Here is a 20,583-nt window from a genome sequence, read left to right as displayed (position 1 = left end):
GCAACAACATGGAACCACAGAGCATTTTATGGGCCACTCAGCATTATGCTCCTCCACCCAAGTTTGCATAAGGTAAAAAAAATTGGCTTCTTTTGATCTTTTGTTAAAAGCTACTCTCACTAAACAAACATGAAATCTCTGCAGAGGTTTCCCTGTTACCAATTACTTGAGTCTCAAACCACATCTACAACCTATTTACCGTGACAGCAGAAGGTGGAAATGGAGACATCAGCACTTAAAATAACTTAAACATGTGGCAGTTTGTTACTATTACTGAATCAAAGTATTGCTTTACCTAAACACTCAAAAAAACCCAACCCCAATGAGGAAATGAGCTCAATCTAATGGATAACATCCAAGGTGGAACAAATTCCTCACAAGAGAACCAGAACACCTCTGCAAATATTATTTAATAGAAGAGCTTTCCTACATGACTTCTATAGCAGAATTTCACTCAATATGTGCTCAAGTGCTTGTGTTTTTCACCAGCAGTCACTGGCAAGATACCAAGCTTCTGGATGTCGTTGTAAGGCTTTGCATAAACCCAGAGAAGGGACCAACACTTAAAAGTGGTTTAAGAGAAACTAGCCAGGAAGGCTTGCAGAGGAATGAAATTTTAAAGGCACAGACCCTTAGAGCACTTAGCTAAACCTCCCCACTACTGACAAAAAGCAATGAAAACCTATTAGAATGCTGGGCTAGAAAAGATGCCCCAGGCCACCAATTCAAACTCTCTATTATCAGACTTATTCCCACAACCATAGCCAAGGGCAGTTTAAGGACCTATTCCTTTATTCATCCTAATGACTGCCTGCAAAATCATCCCACAGCTTCACCCAACTATGGCTAAGAAATCTGTTCCCTTCCACCGTAAAGTCAATTGCAGCAAACTCGTATTTGTTTGCTCAAGTCAGTTTAGGTTTTTTTCCCTTGCTTGCTTGTAATAATCTGAACGCAATTTTCCATTTTCTAAGATTTTCTCTCGTTAACACACTCTTCGTTCCCCGCCGCTAGCTTCCTTTCAAGATCCCCACCCTCCTAAAACCCGCTTCTACAGGGCATCTTATTTCCTGCTCGATAGCTCTGCGCCCAGAGCTAACTGCGGGTTGGCACCGCGTACGCGGGAGGCACACAGCTCTGAGTGAAAGCTGCTTCAAAGCACACCACCCGCACGGGGCCCGCGCTTCGGAGGTGCGCAGAGCAGCCTTCCGCTGACCCCGACGGCGCCCTGCGGGCACAGCCCCGGCTGCTGCGACACCGCAGCCCGCGGGCCCGCTCCTCAGCCAGCCCCTTGCTGACGTCGCACCGGCCGACCTGAGGGTCCGCTCGCCCGGGGACCCCGTAGCTCCCCGCTCCCGGTACCCGAGAGCACACGAACCGGTGGCGGGCTGCAGGCACTCCTAGGCGAAGGGCAGGCAGAGAGGAGCCGCGGGAGCTTCCGGCGGCCGCGCTCCGGACTGACCCCCAGGCGTGCAGCGAGAGCGGGGCCGGCCGATCGGGCGACACCCTCGGAAGAGGAGGCGGCGAGCGGGGACTCGTTGCTCGAACGAACTGCAGGCGGTTCCGCTTCCCGAAGGCCCGGCGGTGGCGGCCGGAACACAGTTTCGTTTCTCCGCTCGGAGGCGCCGCTGACGCCGTACCCGCGCCGCAGGTCCTCCCCGCTCGCTGACGCGCGGCAGTGACGCAACATCCGCGACGGCTCCGAGGGTCAGCTGCACAGGCGCGCCGCGGGCAGCCCCAGCCCGGGGGTGGGCCCGGCGCCCCCTTCGCAAAGCCCCTCTTGGGGCCGGGCCAATCCGGAAGCGGGGCGAGGGGCAGAAGGGCTGGGCTCTGGAGGGAAGCCCGTAGCTGGCGGCCTCGGCCCCTTCCGCTGGAGGTGGGGTAGGGGTGCATAGAATCGTAGAATGGTTTGGGTTGGAAGGGATCCTTAAATACCATCGAGTCCAAAGCCCCTGCAACGTGCAGTGGTACCTCTAAGTGGAGGTTGTTCAGAACCCCGGTCAACACGACCTTTTAACGTTTCCAATAACGAGGCATCCAATGCCTCTCTGAGCAACCTGTTCTAGCGTTTCACCACCCGCACTGTAAAAAGTTTGCTACTTGTATCTAGTCTAAATCTGACCTCTTTAAAACCATTGTCCCATTGCAACACGCTTTGCTGAAAAGTGTCCCCATCTTTCCTGTAGCCCCCCCCCCCAAATACCATGTAGCACTTGAAGCCATGGTTTAGTTAGTCACGAGGTGTTGGGTGAGAGGTTGGAGTTGATGATCGCTGAGGTCTTTTCCAACCTTATTAATTCTATGATTCTATAATGAAGTCCCTCCCTCGAGTCTTCTAGAGGCTGAGCAACTGCAAGTCTCAGCCTTTCTTCACAGGAGGTGTTCCAGCCCAGACCTGTGCCAGAGGAGCAAAAATATAAGGGTCAAAATACATTGAAATTCTGTGTAAAATATTTCAGGTTGGGGTTGACTTTGTTTGGGTGTTTGTTTGTGGGTTGGGGGGGTTTGTTTCTTTGGGGGTTGGGAGGTTTTTTGGGTGGTGGTTTTGTTTTGTAAATATATGTAAAATGTATACAAAGTATGTTAACACAAATGTCTCAGACATTGCCTTGAGAATGAAACTAAGAAAAACAGCCTTTTTGGTTTTTTTCCCCTCTCATGCTCCTGAAGGAGACCTACCTAACAGAATCCCAACCTGCTCGGGAGTGCAGCGTTGCCTGTCCTGCTGTGCTGGCTGGAAATGTCATCACTCCTACAGAGAAGCTACATCTTGCTCACACACTTCACTGTAAACCACGTGCAGCTCCTTTACCTGAGGTTTTGTGAGGCCTTTGGATAAAATTTTTCACACAGAAAAAAACCTAATGCATGATTTGTCATGAGGATTTCAAACACGTGTTGAGCAGTCTTGTACTCTGCTTTAAGCTTGAAACACAGGTCAGTAGACACATGTGGATGCTTAATCTTAAAGATCAAAACAAACACAGTATCGACAGAGGGACAGGACTACGTTGTTTGATGCCTTCAAGAACATCTGACAGCTACTTGTATCCAATCTGCACTATTTCTCTGCGATGGTCCCTTCCACAATCTATTAGCATTCCTTCCCAGCTGTTCCTGATGATGTTAATAAAAACCATATATCACTCTGAAAGTGCTCACCACACTACATGACAGCTCTCTTCCAACAGAAAGCAGCAAGTCTTGAACCTGCATCAGGCTTGCTGTGCATCAACCGTGACTACCTCAGAGTTGTAACATAAATCCTGGATACAAGATTGGAAGTGCTTGACGCCACCCCAAAGCAGATAACAAGTTCAGGGCATGACATTTCCAAGGGGACATTCATATCTGAATCAAGTAGAAGAAAGGACCCAGAAGTTAGACCAAAGGAGATCCCAGTATTAGAAATGTGAACATCTCTTCCAGAAGCTCAGATCTGACACTTCTGTATGTCTAGCCATCAGCTCTGGAGCAACGGTGGTTTTAATGAGGAACTTCATGAATTGGGAGGAGAGCTTTGCTCTTGTCAGTAAAATGTTTTTGCAAGTGAACAGTATTATTTAGCCTCTGATGTTCTGCATCTGCCAATAATAGTGCAAATGCTTGGTTGTTTTTTGTTTCTAGCAAAGAAGGCACACTCAGAAACCACACCAAAAGAACTAATCTGCTACTAAGCAAGGTATTATCCTTCTCTGCAATATGCATAAGCACCAATGTAACAAAATAAATGTATTGGCAAAATGAAACAAAAAAAGCACAGCAACATGAAAGAGAGACACAGAAGAAGGCTTTGCAGGCCTAGGTAACCAGAGCATGTTCCTCCTGCTCTTCACCAGGAATGATAGTTCCAACGTCAAGCCTATTTCACAAGCATTTTGAAGAACACTCTTCTCTCAGACATCCCAGAGAGCATATATTCACAAAAGAAACTCTCAAGAGTACATGTAAAAAGAAAAGAGCAACAACAGGGAAAGAGGAAAACTCATGATACAATGATTCCTTTACAAAAGAAATCTTGCACTAAGATTTTAAGAAAGCTGCCTGGCCCACAGCTCAGACCTGCTTCCCCTGTGGGAGTCCAACCAACCCAATCTATCAGGATGCACTATGTACTAAGCATCATTGTTCATGCACCTTTGTAAGGCAATCCTTCTTTAGGGGAAGAATAAGAACTATGATTGTATCCACTAAATTACCATTAGGGTAGCCACAGGCTGGAAGAGTTGGGTTGTCTTTTATCGGGTCCTGAATACACAAGTCACAACTTCAAGATATTCCCACTGCTTACAGCAACAAAAACGTGAAGCAAAATCATTTAAAAGAGAGAGTGTTTTCTCCAATTAAAAAATCTAAGACAGCTAGGAAAAAGACAACCAACTCTGGTTGCTCCAAGGAAGACTAATGCAGAAATGGATTTACATTTTCCTTCTGAAACAAAATAAACACAGGAAGTACGTAAGAACAGCCAAAGAAATATTAGATGAGCTGGGCTTTCCCCATCCTCTTCTCACAGTGTAAAACAGTCCTTTCCATCTAACAGCTAAATCAGAAGCACATGCCACTGGAAATGGAACTTCATAGACAAATTGACAGATGAGGCAAGACTTGCTCAGTCTCTCAGGGATGAGAGATTTGCTGTGAGGTCACTATACAACCCACAGCTCAACAATGTTTTGTAAACAATAAAATGTTGCCTTCTGTGCATTGTGATTGCTTACAGACACTGCTTTCCTACCCTGCCTCTTCAGAAGTGCTGTTGTTAGTTGCTAATAATTTCTGGTTGCACTGCTTCCCAATTCTCTTTAGCCTAAAGAGGGAACATAGCAAAGGTAAGTGTATGAAAAGTGCACTAGCTAAGGAATTCTGGAAGATTTAATCTTCTCCATCCCGATAAGAGAGAAAGCAAACAGTGTCCACAGATCAAACAGATGATGACCAGCAGCTCAGCTTACATTGCATTTAATCACTTGGGGCTGGCAGGGTCCATAACCCACCTTTTGTTACTTTCACTGCCAGAAGCCTGGGATTACTCTAGCTGCCATATGAAACTCAAGAGGAAAATCTACACTGGCACTTTCCTGATACACCTCTCATGCCTGCTGGTGGAGGGATGGCCAAGTTCTCAAATAGCCTGGGCCATTCCCTCTTGCCTGAATTAAGGGAAGCTGATGTACACATTTAAACGTTCACTAAGGAAGGGGCAGCGATGCAGATAACCTATTACGTTACACCAAGCAGGTCACAAACCATCATGGAAGTCTAAGCTTTGTATGTCAGTTGTCTAGCAGAACTGTAGTTTGTCCCCTCACAATCCCAGTTCTGTTTTGGAGATCAAGATTCGGTACATCCATTTAAAAAGGTCCTTCTTCCAAATGCTGCCAGTTCTCAGCTCCAGCCTCTTCATAGAGTCTGCCATTCCAGATGTCCCATCCATTCATCCAGCAGCAGTCAGCCTTTAGGTTTAGACAAATCCTGCCAGTCTGTGCAGGACACAGGCAAATGAGTTTGCAGTAACAGAGTTTAGATAAGGGAGTGGCTTCCATTTCAGGAAGAATCCTCCTCGGAGTCCTCACTGTCAAAAAGACTCGCCCACATGAGGGAGTAGATGGACGAAATGATACGTCTCTCATTGTCTGTGGCTAGTTTCATCAACACATCCTCCTGTTTCTCTGCATTCAAAACACACAGATACAAAAGTCAGCAGTGACCACTGTACCCACAAATGCTAAATCACTACTTCTCTTTGAAACTTATAGCCTTTGTCAGCTTGCAACACGTCTTTCAAGCTGCAGGGCAGGGGTTTTTCATTTTCAGTATTAAAAGAATAAAGCATTGGGGGTTTTGTTTGCTTGTTTTCATAAGCTTTCTATATGCCTGTTCCCATTAAGGTAGCACAGATGAGGAGGAGAGATCCTCCATCCTTACGCGTTCACACAGCTGGCAATGGAAGTGGCTGACTAATACTCTGCTTGGCAGGTAAGAAAAAAGGAAGGTATAAAATGTGTGAAGGAGCTCTCAAGCAAGTAATGGTTGTTCAGGCCCCATCTAAACCTCTACACATTTAAGAGTGCAAGCTGTCCTGTGGTGCTTGTTCTACTAAGGTTCTTAAGAAAAGCTTCTTGGGAAGCTCTGACTGAAGTCATCAAGTGCCACTTGCACCATAATTTCTCTTTCACCTGGCTTCTTCTTAGGAATTCATGTTTAAATACAGGCATGGTTACCTTCATCTCAAATTGTTTCTATCACTGAATAGAAAGACTGCACAGAAACAGTTCATCCTTCCTGCTGAAGTGTCATGGTGAAACTAAATGATTTCCTACTTAGAGTTATTTATATGATGAGAGCATCTATCACATACAAAGGCAGGCTACGATCTTACTTCCCTTTTGTTCAAAGAAGCATGAAGATCAGTGGTTTACCACACAGAAGTGGGCTCAAATGATGCACCACTCATCTCATCACCATTAGCTACCTCATGAGACACTCCAGAAGGGCTATGGCATACTCCACAGATGTGTGTGTTACACAAGAGCAGCGTCAGTTCTGCAAAGGTGAAAGCCAAGCTGGGCAGTCTCTGAGCAGTGCAGCATTTCCTGAGGGCATCAGACTGAGATGGTTCAACAGTTTGTAACTTCAGGATTAAGACTGCTTAGTGATGTCATTCTGTGTCACCACTGAGACTCTTTTCAATTAGGTGAAAGGCTTACAGAATCACAGAATGATAGGGCCTGGAAGGGACCTTGAAGAATCATCTAGTCCAATCCCCTGCCAAAGCAGGTCACACAGGAACATATCCAGGCAGGTTTTGAATGTCTGCAGAGAAGGAGACTCCACAACCTCTCTGGACAGCCTGTTCCAGTGTTCAGTCACATGTTGCAAAGTGAAGGATCATGCACTCACCTCAACAAGACGAAAATAAAGCAATTACTCAAGGGAACACAGTGACAGAAATTTGTTAAGGGGCAGCAGCAAGAGACTTCTACATTTCAGCACCTAGATACCAGTGTCAATTGCTCTAGAAACACATTCAGAAGAGGGAAGCAGGATAGAAATACACCATATCTCAGTTTTAGTTAAAGCCACCACTATCATGCAGCTACAGTTAGGCAAAAAGTTACGCATTTAAGCCATGGTGGCTTTCATTTCACAAAAATTAGCATGGTAGAGCAGCTGCCAGTTCAGCCATACACTTACAGGACACACTAATGTTCCCTTTGGAGATTTCCTACATAAATTTAGCATACTGAAGAGAATTCAGTTTCTCATCAGGCACTGCTCTGCTGTGTTAGAATCATAGAATCAATAAGGTTGGAAAAGACCTCAAAGATCATCAAGTCCAACCTGTCACCCAACACCTCATGACTACTAAACCATGGCACCAAGTGCCACATCCAATCCCCTCTTGACCATCTCCAGGGACAGTGATTCTACCACCTCCCTGAGCAGCCCATTCCAATGGCCAACAACTCTTTCTGAGTTTATGCAATGATGTAGTCAACAGCTTAATCAAAAGGTGCCTGAGAAATTTTTGAAGGGCCATTCTATATAGTTTTCCTTTTTCTTAGTGATATCTTTGAAAGAGTGGCACATACAGCATGGTTGAGCTGTGCTGCTCCCTTGTGGAATCCACACCAAAGTCCCAGTACCAGAACAAGAGGACACAGTCTCAGGCTGTGTCAGGGGAGGTTTAGGCTGGAGGTTAGGAGGAAGTTTTACACAGAGAGAGTGATTGCCCATTGGAATGGGCTGCCTGAGGAAGTGGTGGGGTCGCCGTTGCTGGGGGTGTTCAGGGCGAGGCTTGACAGGATGCTTGGTTGCATGGTTTAGTTGATTAGGTGGTGTTGGATGATAGGTTGGACACGATGATCTTGAAGGTCTCTTCCAACCTGGTTTTGTTCTATTTGTTTGTTCTATTTGTTTGTTTGTTCTTTTCCCAACCTTCTTATTAATTTTGTTTTACTGTGCCGTAAAGCTACCTCAAAATTTACTTCCTCGCGCTTCTGCTGCATTCCCTGAGCATTTCCTTGGTATATAGGTGCCAAGAAAGTGGTACAGAAATAGATGGAATGAGAGATTATACTCATCATGCCACATCCACCCACCTCTCACCTTTCCGCTCTCTGGTAAGGCTCAGGCGAAGCTCTTTCGTTTCCACGTCCAGTTTTTCGACCATCCTGTCAATGCAGTTATCCAGCACCAGAGAGCGCGTCTTGGATTTGATCTCCTGCCTGCAGATCGGGCACTCCACCTTACGCTTTGTCCACTCACTAATACAGTAAGAGCAGAAGCTGTGTGCACAATTCAAGGTGACTGCCTGTGGAAAGCGACAGGAGCGTATCAGAGCAGGCACACAAAATGTGGTCAAGAAAAGATACCGGAGAGAAAGACATGAGATGAACACTTCCTGCCAGGAAAGTGGGGAGAAGCCCAAAGCCCCTTTTCTTTAGCCTTTTTAGGGCTTACACACAAAAGCCCTCCTATGGCAGCATGCAGACAAGTTCAATTCTGTTTGACTGTTTCTGATTCTGTTTTAAATTTCCCCAATTTGAAAAGGAGAAATTCTGAGAAAACTCAGACACAGAACAGCTTCTTAAACCACTGACAAACCAGAAATTGAAATGTCAGCTAGTTCTTCAGTCATTATAACAAGGCTAACACTTCAGGATTCCTGTAGTAGAAATGAATGCAATGAAACTTAACTTCTAGCAAAACACAAACAGAAGTACCAGCCCACTTTTCAGGTGGTGAGGGGTTTAGAGCACAAGGCCTATGAGGAGAGGCTGAGGGAGCTGGGGGTGCTTAGCCTGCAGAAGAGGAGGCTCAGGGCAGACCTTATTGCTGTCTACAACTACCTGAAGGGAGGTTGTAGCCAGGTGGGGGTTGGTCTCTTCTCCCAGGCAACCAGCACCAGAACAAGAGGACACAGTCTCAAGCTACACCAGGGGAGGTTTAGACTGGATGTTAGGAAGAAGTTCTTCATAGAAAGAGTGATTGGCCATTGGAGTGGGCTGCCCAGGGAGGTGGTGGAGTCACCATCACTGGAGGTGTTTAGGAAGAGACTGGATGGGGTGCTTGGTGCCATGGTTTAGTTGATTAGATAGTGTTGGGTGATAGGTTGGACTCGATCTCAAAGATCTTTTCCAAACTGGTTAATTCTATTCTATTCTATCCTCTCTAGAATCAAATGAAAACAACCTGATTTCACAAAGAATGAATTTCTCTAAACAGAAAGCTTGAGGACTTGACTGAGCACTGCACCTCCCTTCCTTCACTAACCTCTTCCTGTATCTACACATGAAGCAGCTTGGAAAAAGGTCTACTACTGTGGAGACTAAAAGCTCCTGGTGTGACTCAAAGATAAAATCACTTGCTGCTTGCCCAGACAATAGCTGATGTGTGCTGGGCAGAGCCACTGGAAGGACTCTTGGAAGGTGCAAAGATAACATTGCTCACTGGACCACAGCTGGCCTCACAACAATGGACCGAGGCCACCTTCAGGAATACACATAAGACAAGATAATCTCCACCCATCAAGTACCCTGGAAAGGGAGGATGGTGAGACAATGGATCCACCACCCGGCCCCTGATTTCCTGAGGGACAATACTTGGACACATACCTAAGGACTAAAAACTGTATAAAAAGACTTGAACAACTAGTGGCTCAGTAGAAGAAAAACAGAGAACCAAAAACACAGAAGGAAAACACAGATGAAGAAAAACACAGGAGAAGGACAATGCTGCTGAGAAGGAAAGCACAAGAGAAGGAAAAGCCCAGGACAATGCTGCTCCGAAGAAAAGAGGCCATGCAGCCTGGAAGAAGCAGACTGAACCGTCTCTCCGTGTCCTAAGTTCCACCTGCTGCAACTCATGGAGCTGAAGAGGCTGCTCAGAGGACCACCTCTTTTACAGCCAAAGCCTCAGCACCCTTTCTCTATAGACCCAACATCTCCCGCAGCACCTTTCCTCCACAGACTCAAACTGTCCTGTGGGGGTGAGGGGTGTGGTAATATAATTCCTTTCCTCTTCTTTCTCTCCCTATTTTCTCTCTCTCCCTTTCTGATCCATCCACTTTATTTATGTAATAAATAGCCTGGCTGTTGGTATTTTGGCCTCAGTTGTGCCTCTCATTTCACAACACAGGAATATTCAAAAGAACCAAGTCTCTTTCCCTCTCCGGACCGAGGCAACTACAAAATGATTCTTCCCAAGGCAGGCTACCTGCAGCAGCTTGGAGCACCATGTTAGCATTAAGCACTCACCTCTCTGCAGACAGAGACATAAAAGCTGAACTTGCTGCCCAGAAGAGTTAGGGAAGGGCAGACAATGGATTTCTGGACCAATCCTTACCTGCAACTCACTGTGGGTCTGTTGAGACTGTTAAATCAGCAAACTGAAGAAATAAGCTTAGGTATTGCTTTAATAGAACTAGGGAAAGCTTCTCAAGGCTCTTCTTGAATGGCAAACCAATAGAGGTTTAAACATACCTCGATAAAGTGCTCAGAACAGATTGTGCACCGCAACTCATTCTCCAACACATCAGTCATCTGATTCAACACCTCTTCTTTTTGGGCTCTCACCTTTTCTTTCTCCTCCTAGTAGAAGAGTAAAAATGGTCACATATCCACCAAGAACAAGATTTTACTCAATATAGCATTGGCAAGAAGTGGAGTATAGGAGAAGGCATTACAACTGAAAAAAAACAATCACACAACTGCCAGTCTCCACATGTCAAGTCTGTGTCTATGACATACATCGATCTGTAACCTCTCTTCGCTTTGTAGTCTCAGCAGTCTGACAATATTCCCATCCACTGTAGAGAACTTAGAAGCAAGAACAGAAGCCACTTCCAACATTCCCTTCAGCCTGAAGAAGCTATCAGCTGGATCAGCTTTTTCAGAATCTTTCAGCCTCTTCTGGGGATGAGTTGCTGGAAGGGCAACAAAGCTGGGGAGGGGTTTGGAGCACAGCCCTATGAGGAGAGGCTGAGGGAGCTGGGGTTGCTTAGCCTGGAGAAGAGAAGGCTCAGAGGAGACCTTATTGCTGTCTACAACTACCTGACGGGAGGTTGCAGCCATGTGGGAGTTGGCCTCTTCTCCCAGGCAACCACTAACAGAACAAGAGGACACAGTCTCAAGCTGTGCCAGGGGAGGTTTAGGCTGGATGTTAGGAACGAGTCCAGAGAAGAGCAACAAAGTTGGTGAGGGGTTTGGAACATAAGCCCTACAAGGAGAGGCTGAGGGAGCTGGGGTTGCTTAGCCTGGAGAAGAGGAGACTCAGGGGTGACCTTATTACTCTCTACAACTACCTGAAGGGAGGTTGTAGACAGACGGATGTTGGTCTCTTCTCCCAGGCAGCCAGTACCAGAACAAGAGGACACAGTCTCAGGCTGCGCCAGGGGAGATTCAGGCTGGATGTTAGAAAAAAGTTCTATACAGAAAGAGTGATTGCACATTGGAATGGGCTGCCTGGGGAGGTGGTGGAGTCGCCATCACTGGAGGTTTTTAGGAGAAGACTTGACGGGGTACTTGGTGCCGTGGGTTAGTTGCTTGGGCAGTGTTGGATTGGTTGATGGGTTGGACGTGATGATCTTGAAGGTCTCTTCCAACCTGGTTTATTCTATGTATTCTATGTATTCTATGTATTCTATGTATTCTATGTATTCTATGTAAGAAGTTCTTCACAGAAAGAGTGATTGGCCATGGGAATGTGCTGCCCAGGGAGGTAGCGGAGTCACCATCGCTGGAGGTGTTTAGGAAGAGACTGGATGGGGTGCTTGGTGCCATGGTTTAGTTGATTAGATGATGTTGGATGATAGGTTGGACTCGATCTCAAAGGTCTTTTCCAACCTGGTTAATTCTATTCTATTCTAACTCAATATAACAGGTTTTCTGGTGTAAAGAGAAAAACATTCAACAGGCAAAATACCTCAAATATATATGAAAAAAATAAATATTCAGAAGTATTTAAAACATTGACTTCAGCCAATACTTTTTATACTTTTTGAGTTAAATTATGCCCCTAGGTCCCTGCTCTATCTTCTTAAAATTATCAATTTCTTACAATTGAAGCTAACTTAACAAGAGTTGTAAAGATAGTATTAAAAAAACCAAAAACAAACATGAAGCAAGCAGCCAGAGGTGGATAATGTGATGATTTCCAAGAGAAGACACAGGAAAGGATCTCCTCCATTATCTTCTTCTTACCACCTTGTGGCAAAGCCGTGAGTAAAGGTGGCTTGATTCAAATTGCACGTTGTTTCAACACCACAGTTTTACTTAAATGTACCCTAAATAAAAAACTGCTGACCTCCCATCACACTTTTGCTTGTTTGCTTTAAAGAAAGGGTGCAATGGGCTCGGTTTTCCTGCACAACACAGAATTCAGGTGCTCTGGCTTTCTTTATGGTTGAGAAAGATCCAATAATGACCGTTCAACAACAATTTATGAACACAGCAACACGCATCCTCCCCCAGTTTTGGAAACCAGAGCCAGCTGCCACCCCGAAATACAGTTCTTCTCTATGGGAGGCAAAGTACAATAAAGACAAATGTTAAATAAATCATTTCCTCTACTGCAGCATACCACACTTCACTCACAAATAAAACTGAGAATTTGGGCATTCTTTACCTTGGTTTCTTCCAGTTCTTTATTCTTGGCTCGAATTATCTCCTCAAAGTCTTTTTTACTACGGCTCAGTTCTTCCATCAAAGCATGATGCTGTAACAATAGCATCTCAGAAATTGAGTGTCATTATAAACTATCCCACGAAATACACGTGGTCTAATCTGCTGTTTATGACCTTCCTAGGGTTAGGGCACTAATCATTCCCTCTCCCAGCCTACTCTTCCATTTCAGTCTGGTTTTAGAGTGACAATTTTGAGTGTATCTGAGATGTTCCAGCACCAAGGGGTATTTGACACAAGGATGACAAAAACCTGCTACTGTGTGCAGGATTAAGTGAAGCTGTTTTCAGATTAGCTTTCCAAAAGGAAACATCTTTTGGAAAAAGCCTGGAAAAACCTGTGTGGAAACCTTTCAAAAGCATTGCTAAATAAGAGTGATTTTTTTTTCCATCTGGTTAAAACTTCCAAAACAGCTTCCACATAAGAGGTGCCCAGCAGACAGACTTTAAAGAAGCCCACCAGCCCAAGGATCAAATTCAAATCAAAAAACCCTACTGCAGTAATTAATGCTTCCAATATGACTGCATATTCTTACAACATTTGCTGGCAAACAGCAACTCCCACAAAGCAAAGTTTGCTACTTTCTGACAGAAACCTAGTCTGTAGAAGATCAATCTGCACCTAAGGTATAGTCCTCATCTTCCTACCAAGAGGCCACACCAATATGAAAGATTTAAATATCTGAGTTACATAAACCAAATCTAGACTAAATACTTGCCTCTTGCAGGACCTGGGCCAGCTGCTCCTTTAGGTTCTCTTGCCCATGTTGCCTCTTTACTCCCTGGGCAAAAAGGAAGGAAAAAACACAAAACAACAGGTAATTGAAGAAAGCAAGGAACAGAAAATTACTACTTTACACAGTCCCTTTAGAGGATTTGCTTAAAGAAACAATGCTGCTTTTCAGCAAACCTTGACATGTCCCACAAGTGTAACATGTGTATGACAGAAATCAGAACTATCATTTACTGCAAAGATTTAAAATGGAAACACAATTTACAGCTACACACTTAGAACACCTCCACATTACTCTAGCTCTAATGACACCATCACGTTCAGAGAAGCAAAGAGGTCAGCAACAGCTGAAACATGAGAAAGCTGCAACTCTGCCTTTAAGCACATTCAGAGGCCAGAGATACCTGCAGCTCCTGTCAAACTCCCATTGTACCTAAGCACACCAGCAGACTTTCTGTCCCTTGTCCGTACCAGCAGAGTTTAAAGGAAGTAACTAACACATTATGAACCTCATTCCAAGATGAATTCTTACTTCCTTTAAACCAGAAACTCAAACAGAAATACTTCAGTTTATCTAAAAGAGCTGCTTGGGAACACACACTTTTTTGAAAGCATGGGAAAAAAAACCCCAACAACTCTGTGCCACTCCCTCCCTCCCAGGATTAAGGCATAAATAATTTAGCTGCCTGGAATGGGAATGGACTTGCCATGCAAACCGGGCATTGATCCACACATATACCAAGACAAATTCACACTTACAGTAAATGCTTTTCATTTGTCCTCACTGTAACCACAGGAGGAGGTCAAGCAGAGACTTTTGACTGCTCTTATTTAAAAACATGCTTTTTTACTAACTGAAGGGCTTTACTAACTTGCTGTTCTGAACCTGTTTGTAAGAAAAAACAAACACACAAAACCAAGCAAACAAACCCATATTTCATTATTTTGCACCTTTTTCCTAATTCCCCCATGCAGCTCAATCCCTTCTGTCTCTGCATTTTCTTTTGGCACATGTCTGGAAATAAAATGCTTCCCTGAGAATTTCAATGGGAGTGATTCACACAAGCATTACTTGTTCAGGATCTTACTTTAGACCAACGTCTTATATTAAGCATTCCATAACAATGACAAGACACAGGCCAAAGAGATTAATACCATTATACCTTCAGCTGCTCTTGCTCTTTAGAGAATGTCCTTTCCAGCTCTTCCACCTGCTGCTGCTGATGCTCTTGTTCTATGCACAGCTGGTCCTGCAACTCCTGTAGCTCCTGCTCCATTGCCAGGATCTCTTTCTGAGCACCCTTTCTGTGCTTCTGTTTTATGTTCAGAACTGCTGTCTGCTTCTCCTGCATTTTGACCTTTAACTTCATTGTATCTACTAGACTTTTCCTCAGCGTTTCCAAGCCAGTCCACGACTGTGCAAGACCAGAGTCTTTCTGGACATTATGTGGGACAGACACAGGTTTTTCAGTGTGTACTGGGCTGCTACATGTTGGATCACTATCCGCCTCACTTGGTCCAGGAGAAGGCAGCTTGACATCCATATTCTCTAATAGTTTAGCCTCTTCTACCCTTCCCCATGCTTTACCCAAAGTTTTTCTATCACAGTACACTCTGTTTCTTTTGGATCTGGAATTTGAAGGGCCTTCAGATTCCGACATTTCCACTTCTTCCATGCTGAATTTACGTTTCATTCTTGAACCCTTTGCTTTCCCCAGATCACTCCTTTGAGCTAAAAATGGTCTAATTTTCTCCCATTCCTCTTTAATCACTTCATACTCATATTCAGCAGTCTCTCTGTTTTCCAAAGGCACTCCCAACTGGATACGGTCTCCTTCAGTGATCGGATAGGCTTTTGAGGGATCCAGGCGCTGTTTGTTAAGCCAGACTCCATTTAGACTCTGTGAATGAAGACAGAATCAGCAAAACCTAATATGCACTTACAGAACCCTCTGCAAGCTATTTGCAGCAACTGTAAACATATCCAGCCTCTGCAATGCTGCAATCAGAACAAGCCACCACTTTAAATAAACCTTGCAATATCAAATTTATTGGCATAGTGTCCCATTTACTACAGTTACTGCCTTATATTTCATACCATGCATTATTTATGTGTTACAGATTGTACACAATCACCAAGAACAACATTTACATATGGGCTTGTGCAGAAAGAATAAACTCTAAGAAAAAAAAAACAGAATAGAATAGAATTAACCAGGTTGGAAGAGACCTTCAGGATCATCGCATCCAGCCTATCATCCAACACCATCTAATCAACTAAACCGTGCAACCAAGAGCCCCATCCAGTCTCCTCCTAAACACCTCCAATGATGGTGACTCCACCACCTCCCTGGGCAGCACATTCCAATGGCCAATCACTCTTTCTATGAAGAATTTCTTCCTAACATCCAGCCTAAACCTCCCCAGGTGCAGCTTGAGACTGTGTCTTCTTGTTCTGGTGCTGGTTGCCTGGGAGAAGAGACCAACCCCCACCTGGCTACAACCTCCCTTCAGGGAGTTGTAGACAGCAAGAAGGTTTCCTCAGCCTCCTCTTCTCCAGACTAAGCAACCCCAGCTCCCTCAGCCTCTCCTCATAGGGCTTGTGCTCCAAACCCCTCCCCAGCTTTGTTGCCCTTCTCTGGACACCTTCCAGCAACTCAACATCTTTCCTAAACTGAGGGGCCCAGAACTGGACACAGGACTCAAGGTGTGCCCTAACCAGTGCTGAGTACAGGAGCACAATGACCTCCCTGCTCCTGCTGGCCACACTGTTCCTGATACAGCCCAGGATAACATAGGCCCTCTTGGCCACCTGGGCACACTGCAGGCTCATGTTCAGCCTACCCTCATTCAGCATCCCCAGGTCCCTCTCCACCTGTCCCAAAAGCTTCAGAAGTAAAAGCTAACCAACAAAAAGACTCTGTACAGATAATTGTCAAGAGCACAGACTATTGCAGTAATTGGTTTTTGACAATTAGTGTCACCTGAATTTCAAGAAGGCACTAGAAATTAAAAAGGACCATGCAGATCTCCATAGAGAAAAGTAGAACATAAACCAAGGAGTATGTTCTTCCAGAGGTAAGTTCAGAGCAGAAAAAAAAAGGGGGGGGTTTAAATTAGACACTAGATTAATAAATAGTTCTGAAAAACAGCTAAAATAATTTGTGCTCAAGATGAACTGCAGATATCAGCTGACAGATCTGAAAGATTCAATAAATCAACCTGACAAACTGGTAGCAGTGACAGCACAGGGGAAGCATTAATCTATCACAGAGGCTTCCAGTCATGCAATAATTGTAAGTTTTTGAGTTTATACAACCATTGCAACACAGCTTTAAGAGCAGTGTAATTTTAATAGTAGCCACTTCATTCCTTTCTGACTAATCTACTATTGAACCAAGCATTCTTCAAATCTGCATGATGTGTGGAACATTTTTTCCTACAGCAAGCTACCAATTTTACAGTTCTCAACCCAAATGAGAAAGTGGAGAGACCATGATATAAAAATCAGACTACTGAAGTCAAAGATGAGGACTCTGATGTTAACACTTTATCAGCTGAGGAGGACTTTCAGAAGAAACTCATTTGAATATTAAGCATGCATCTTTGTAACAACAGATTCTTTTTGTGGTTGATCACAATTAAAGCAATTGTGTCACTACAATAACAAAAGGATAAACTGACACTCCTTATCAGCAGAAGAACATTATCCTTTTGAAGACTGCTAAAATTCAAAGGATTTTTTACTTTAAGAGAGTAACACAAAATGGGTTCACATACTGCAAAGTCCAAATGGCAGCTGAGAGAAGCTTCCTGCTGGAAGTGCAGGCAATGCACATTCCCATGGACCTTCTACCGCACTTACACAGTGTTACATCACAGCCCATACATTGTTTGAGCATGAACAGGGCATCCTCTTCAGTGAATCGCAGAATGCAAGGCCTTTAATCAGTTTCTGTACCTTGTTATCCTTGACAGCCCACTGTCCTTCTGCATCTTGCTGGAAAACGCAGTGCTTCCGAGAGATCATCAAGGGGCAGGTTTTAGACACGAGCTGATAGGTGACATCTAGTCCTCGGCCTACAGTTACCTGAAAATACATTAGTTTAACAGCTGCAATCAACACCACCACCACAGTGAACTCAGTCTGTGTCATTTCAATTTAAGCATAGCAGAAATCTATCTAGATTAGCATCTTGCTCCAAAGAGTCTGGCATAGTAAGTGGGTTTTTTTATTTTTTTTCCATTTAAATTCAAGAGTAGGTAGAAAAAGAAAGTACTGCAAACTTTGAAGGCTTCCATTCTCTCCTACTGAGGAAAATTTGCTTGCTTTAAGGCAGGCTAAAGCCTTGCTTTCATGGAAATCTTCCTCGGCAGCAAACCTGCTCAAAGCCGCTCTCAATCCATCCGTGTCCAGCCTTAAGTTATTACCCAACTAAACGCTGTTTCTGCAAACCAGTACAACTGTTTGCAGGTCTTAAGGCTACTTCTCACCTTCTTCTTTCACTAGCTGTACCTCTTCACCTGACTGTGAACAGGAGAAAAATAGCCCAGAAAACTGTCATCCAAAACATGCACATGTAACCCTTCCCTAAGTATCCAATATTGTTGTAAATCACACCATCAGCTCAGAAACTAAGCTACATGCAGCTCACAACCAGTAGCAAAAATGGTCTAAATAATCAATAATCTGATTAGACTTTAATTGCATCTTCTAGAAGAAGAGACATCATTTAATTACAGCGTTTCACAGTACCTTATTAAATATGATCAAATTGCAGGCTGCCATTCAAAGCACAGCTTTGCTCTCCCTCCACTCCCTACTTTGCAAGACTTGATGATCATACACACTTTTCTTAGGCAGCTATGCATTTCTTATTCATCTATGCATTGCACAAGTTTTCAGTCAGCTTGTGATGTAATAGGAGAAACTTCATGGATCCCATGAAAAGCAGAGAAAGGAAGACAAGCACCTTTTAGCAGAAGAGCAGAGTTAAAGCTAGTGAAGAATATTACAAAAGCGCACTCTAGTTCTTATGCGTTAAAGGAAGGCTGCCCTTCGTTTTCCCTGCAATCCCAACTCACTTGCATCACACCTTCTAATTCCTAAAAGATGGCAAAATGCTGCAGTCAGGCAAAGTTCCTTCACCACACATTACCTAAGTGGGTTTTACCCAAGCTTTAAAGCGTGGACTTGGATTCCCATGTCATAATTACATGCAAGGAACTAAATTAGTATCATGAAAGTAAACTTTACTATGTTACTTTCTACCTCTTAAACACTTCATATATATTTGTACTCTGTAAACACAGATGCCTGTGTAAGAGGTACGGAGGCTCACGTGGATAAAGACTGCACACTTCAGCTGGAATCAGTTATAAACTCAGGTCTGCACTTGCAACAGAAACACCTAACCTTGTGAACAATTCTTAGTGCCCAGTCACACACGTCTGTGTGGCCTTGTGCAGTAATACAGGTGAGACCTGGCAGAGCCAGTCACAAAAATTCCCCTTGATCACATTCATTGAGCAAACCCTGGCTGTGGGCTGAGACATGACCACCGCTGGAGTTTGATGCCTCCCAGAGCAGTACTGGCAGACCAGAGCTCACCGCCATGCCTCAGCAGTGTGGTTTAGCATCCACAGTTAAATCCCCAGTGAAAGCACCAGCCTGGCGCCTAGTGAGCCTGCAGCACCAGGCTGCCTGTGACAAGGACTATAGAATAGAATAGAATAGACCAGACCAGGTTGGAAGAGACCTTCGAGATCATTGTGTCCAACCCATCATCCAACACCATCTAACCAACTAAACCATGGCACCAAAGCACCCCATCAAGCCTCCTCCTAAACACCTCCAGTGATGGTGACTCCACCACCTCCCTGGGCAGCCCATTCCAATAGCCAATCACTCTATGAAGAATCTCCTCCTAACATCCAGCCTAAACCTCTAGCGCTGTGCAGACAATCAGAGAAACAATATCTTCATTGAGATCCTCTACACAATTTACATAGCCCTGGCTGCACATTTTGGAGATGTGTTAACTCAAGCAGGAAACAGACCATATTTAGATACCTCCTGTCTTCAAATCCATGAGTAACAAAAATGTATGTTCACTTAAAGAGCTGCCTGGCATTAATGATGAGTGAAGATGGGTGCCTTTTGCAATGCATAAGCACAAAGATGCCGGGCACAGCATGACCCCGCACCACCTACCTGCCTGATCCCAAGCACAGGGGCTCATTTAGGCTTTTCAATTTAACATTATCATCGTAGAAAATGTCTTATGCCTATACCACATTGATAGAGACTCAAAACCTGACCTCGTTCACACCTGAAAACTTAAGCTACAAAACCTCAACGTAATACATACCATTAACCCTGATAATTACGACTTCCTCTCCCCCAATAAATTGTGTTACACAAAACTTCTATCTAAATATGAGACCTTGTTAAAAGAAGCTAACAAGGGAATACTTGGAAAATCAGACACAAGGCGTGCGCCGAGCCCCTCCGTGTTACCGGCGCTAAATGGCGCCGGTTCAGGTCACCGCTGTCCGTTGCGTCTGCTTCCGGGAGCGCCGGGCAGCTCCCCACAAGGGGACGCGGCGGGGCTTTTCCCTCCCAGGAAGCGCATTAAGGAACAACGAGGCTCCAAAACAAAGTGCACCGAGGGGCGCTCGACCCCGCGGCCCAGGGAGGAGCAGGCCGCGAGAGGGCCCAGGCCAAAAGGCGCCGGTAACGGCGGCTCCATCTCCCCAAGCAGTAGTGATAGCCATGCCTCACTCATCCACGCACCCTCACCGAGGGTCCGGAGCCCGCACGGAGCTCGACCCAGTCTGGCTCACCTGCGTACCGGCCTCCAGCAGCAGCCAGTCGGCGCTGGCCCCGACCCGACGGAGACACCAGGCCAGGTCCTGCGAGGCGCCGCGCATCGCCATGGCAGCCGCGCACCTCCGCAGGCAGGAGCAATCACTGCGGCGGCGCCCCCGCGCTCGCGAGATGTCGTAGCGGCCACACACTGCTTAGCAGCCCGACTAATCGAACATGGAGCGCAAACACAAGCTGTACACCCTTGGCGCCAGCGGAAACGGCAACCATAACCCCCTCAACGCTAGCGCCCCGCGCGCCCCCCGCTATCCCGTCGGCCCCTTCTGTCTCCGCCCC

The 20,583-nt window shown here is 45.1% G+C and overlaps 2 protein-coding genes across 4 annotated transcripts in view; both read right to left on the bottom strand.

Annotated features, from left to right (window-relative positions):
- The window catches only part of CMTR1 (cap methyltransferase 1), a 34,757-nt gene extending 33,210 nt beyond the window's left edge, over positions 1 to 1,547 (bottom strand). The window contains exon 1 of the mRNA XM_054162413.1: positions 1,379 to 1,547. The gene's annotated coding sequence lies outside the window, so the exon portion shown is untranslated. The remainder of the gene's footprint in view (positions 1 to 1,378) is intronic.
- Positions 1,548 to 4,347: 2,800 nt separating this feature from the next.
- On the bottom strand, positions 4,348 to 20,469 carry RNF8 (ring finger protein 8). Of its 3 annotated transcripts, none has more exons than XM_009903430.2 (8): positions 20,265 to 20,469; positions 17,380 to 17,508; positions 14,582 to 15,319; positions 13,405 to 13,467; positions 12,631 to 12,720; positions 10,488 to 10,595; positions 8,113 to 8,317; positions 4,348 to 5,672 (listed from the first exon to the last, which is right to left on the bottom strand). In XM_009903430.2, the coding sequence occupies exons 1-8, from the start codon at positions 20,355 to 20,357 to the stop codon at positions 5,548 to 5,550; spliced, it is 1,551 nt and encodes a 516-aa protein (XP_009901732.2). In that variant the 5' UTR covers positions 20,358 to 20,469; the 3' UTR covers positions 4,348 to 5,547. The 3 variants fall into 3 exon arrangements, with proteins under 3 accessions (XP_009901732.2, XP_054018387.1, XP_054018386.1); XM_054162411.1 differs by having other exon boundaries at positions 5,532 to 5,672; positions 8,106 to 8,317; XM_054162412.1 differs by lacking the exon at positions 12,631 to 12,720.
- Positions 20,470 to 20,583: the final 114 nt, after the last annotated feature.

The sequence above is a fragment of the Dryobates pubescens genome, chromosome 6 (genome assembly GCF_014839835.1).
Source record: "Dryobates pubescens isolate bDryPub1 chromosome 6, bDryPub1.pri, whole genome shotgun sequence".
Taxonomy (NCBI): domain Eukaryota; kingdom Metazoa; phylum Chordata; class Aves; order Piciformes; family Picidae; genus Dryobates; species Dryobates pubescens.
Note: the sequence above shows the minus strand (reverse complement) of the source record. Positions and strands in the feature narration are given on the sequence as shown.

Bases quoted from the DNA above. Each gene is read 5' to 3' on its own strand.
- RNF8 (XM_009903430.2), bottom strand. From the start codon at position 20,357: ATGGCGATGCGCGGCGCCTCGCAGGACCTGGCCTGGTGTCTCCGTCGG. The intron at 17,509-20,264 runs GTGAGCCAGACT...ATGTATTTTCAG, and splicing joins TGCTGGAGGCCGGTACGCAG to GTAACTGTAGGCCGAGGACT. The intron at 5,673-8,112 runs GTGAGAGGTGGG...TTTTGAATGCAG, and splicing joins CCTTACCAGAGAGCGGAAAG to AGAAACAGGAGGATGTGTTG.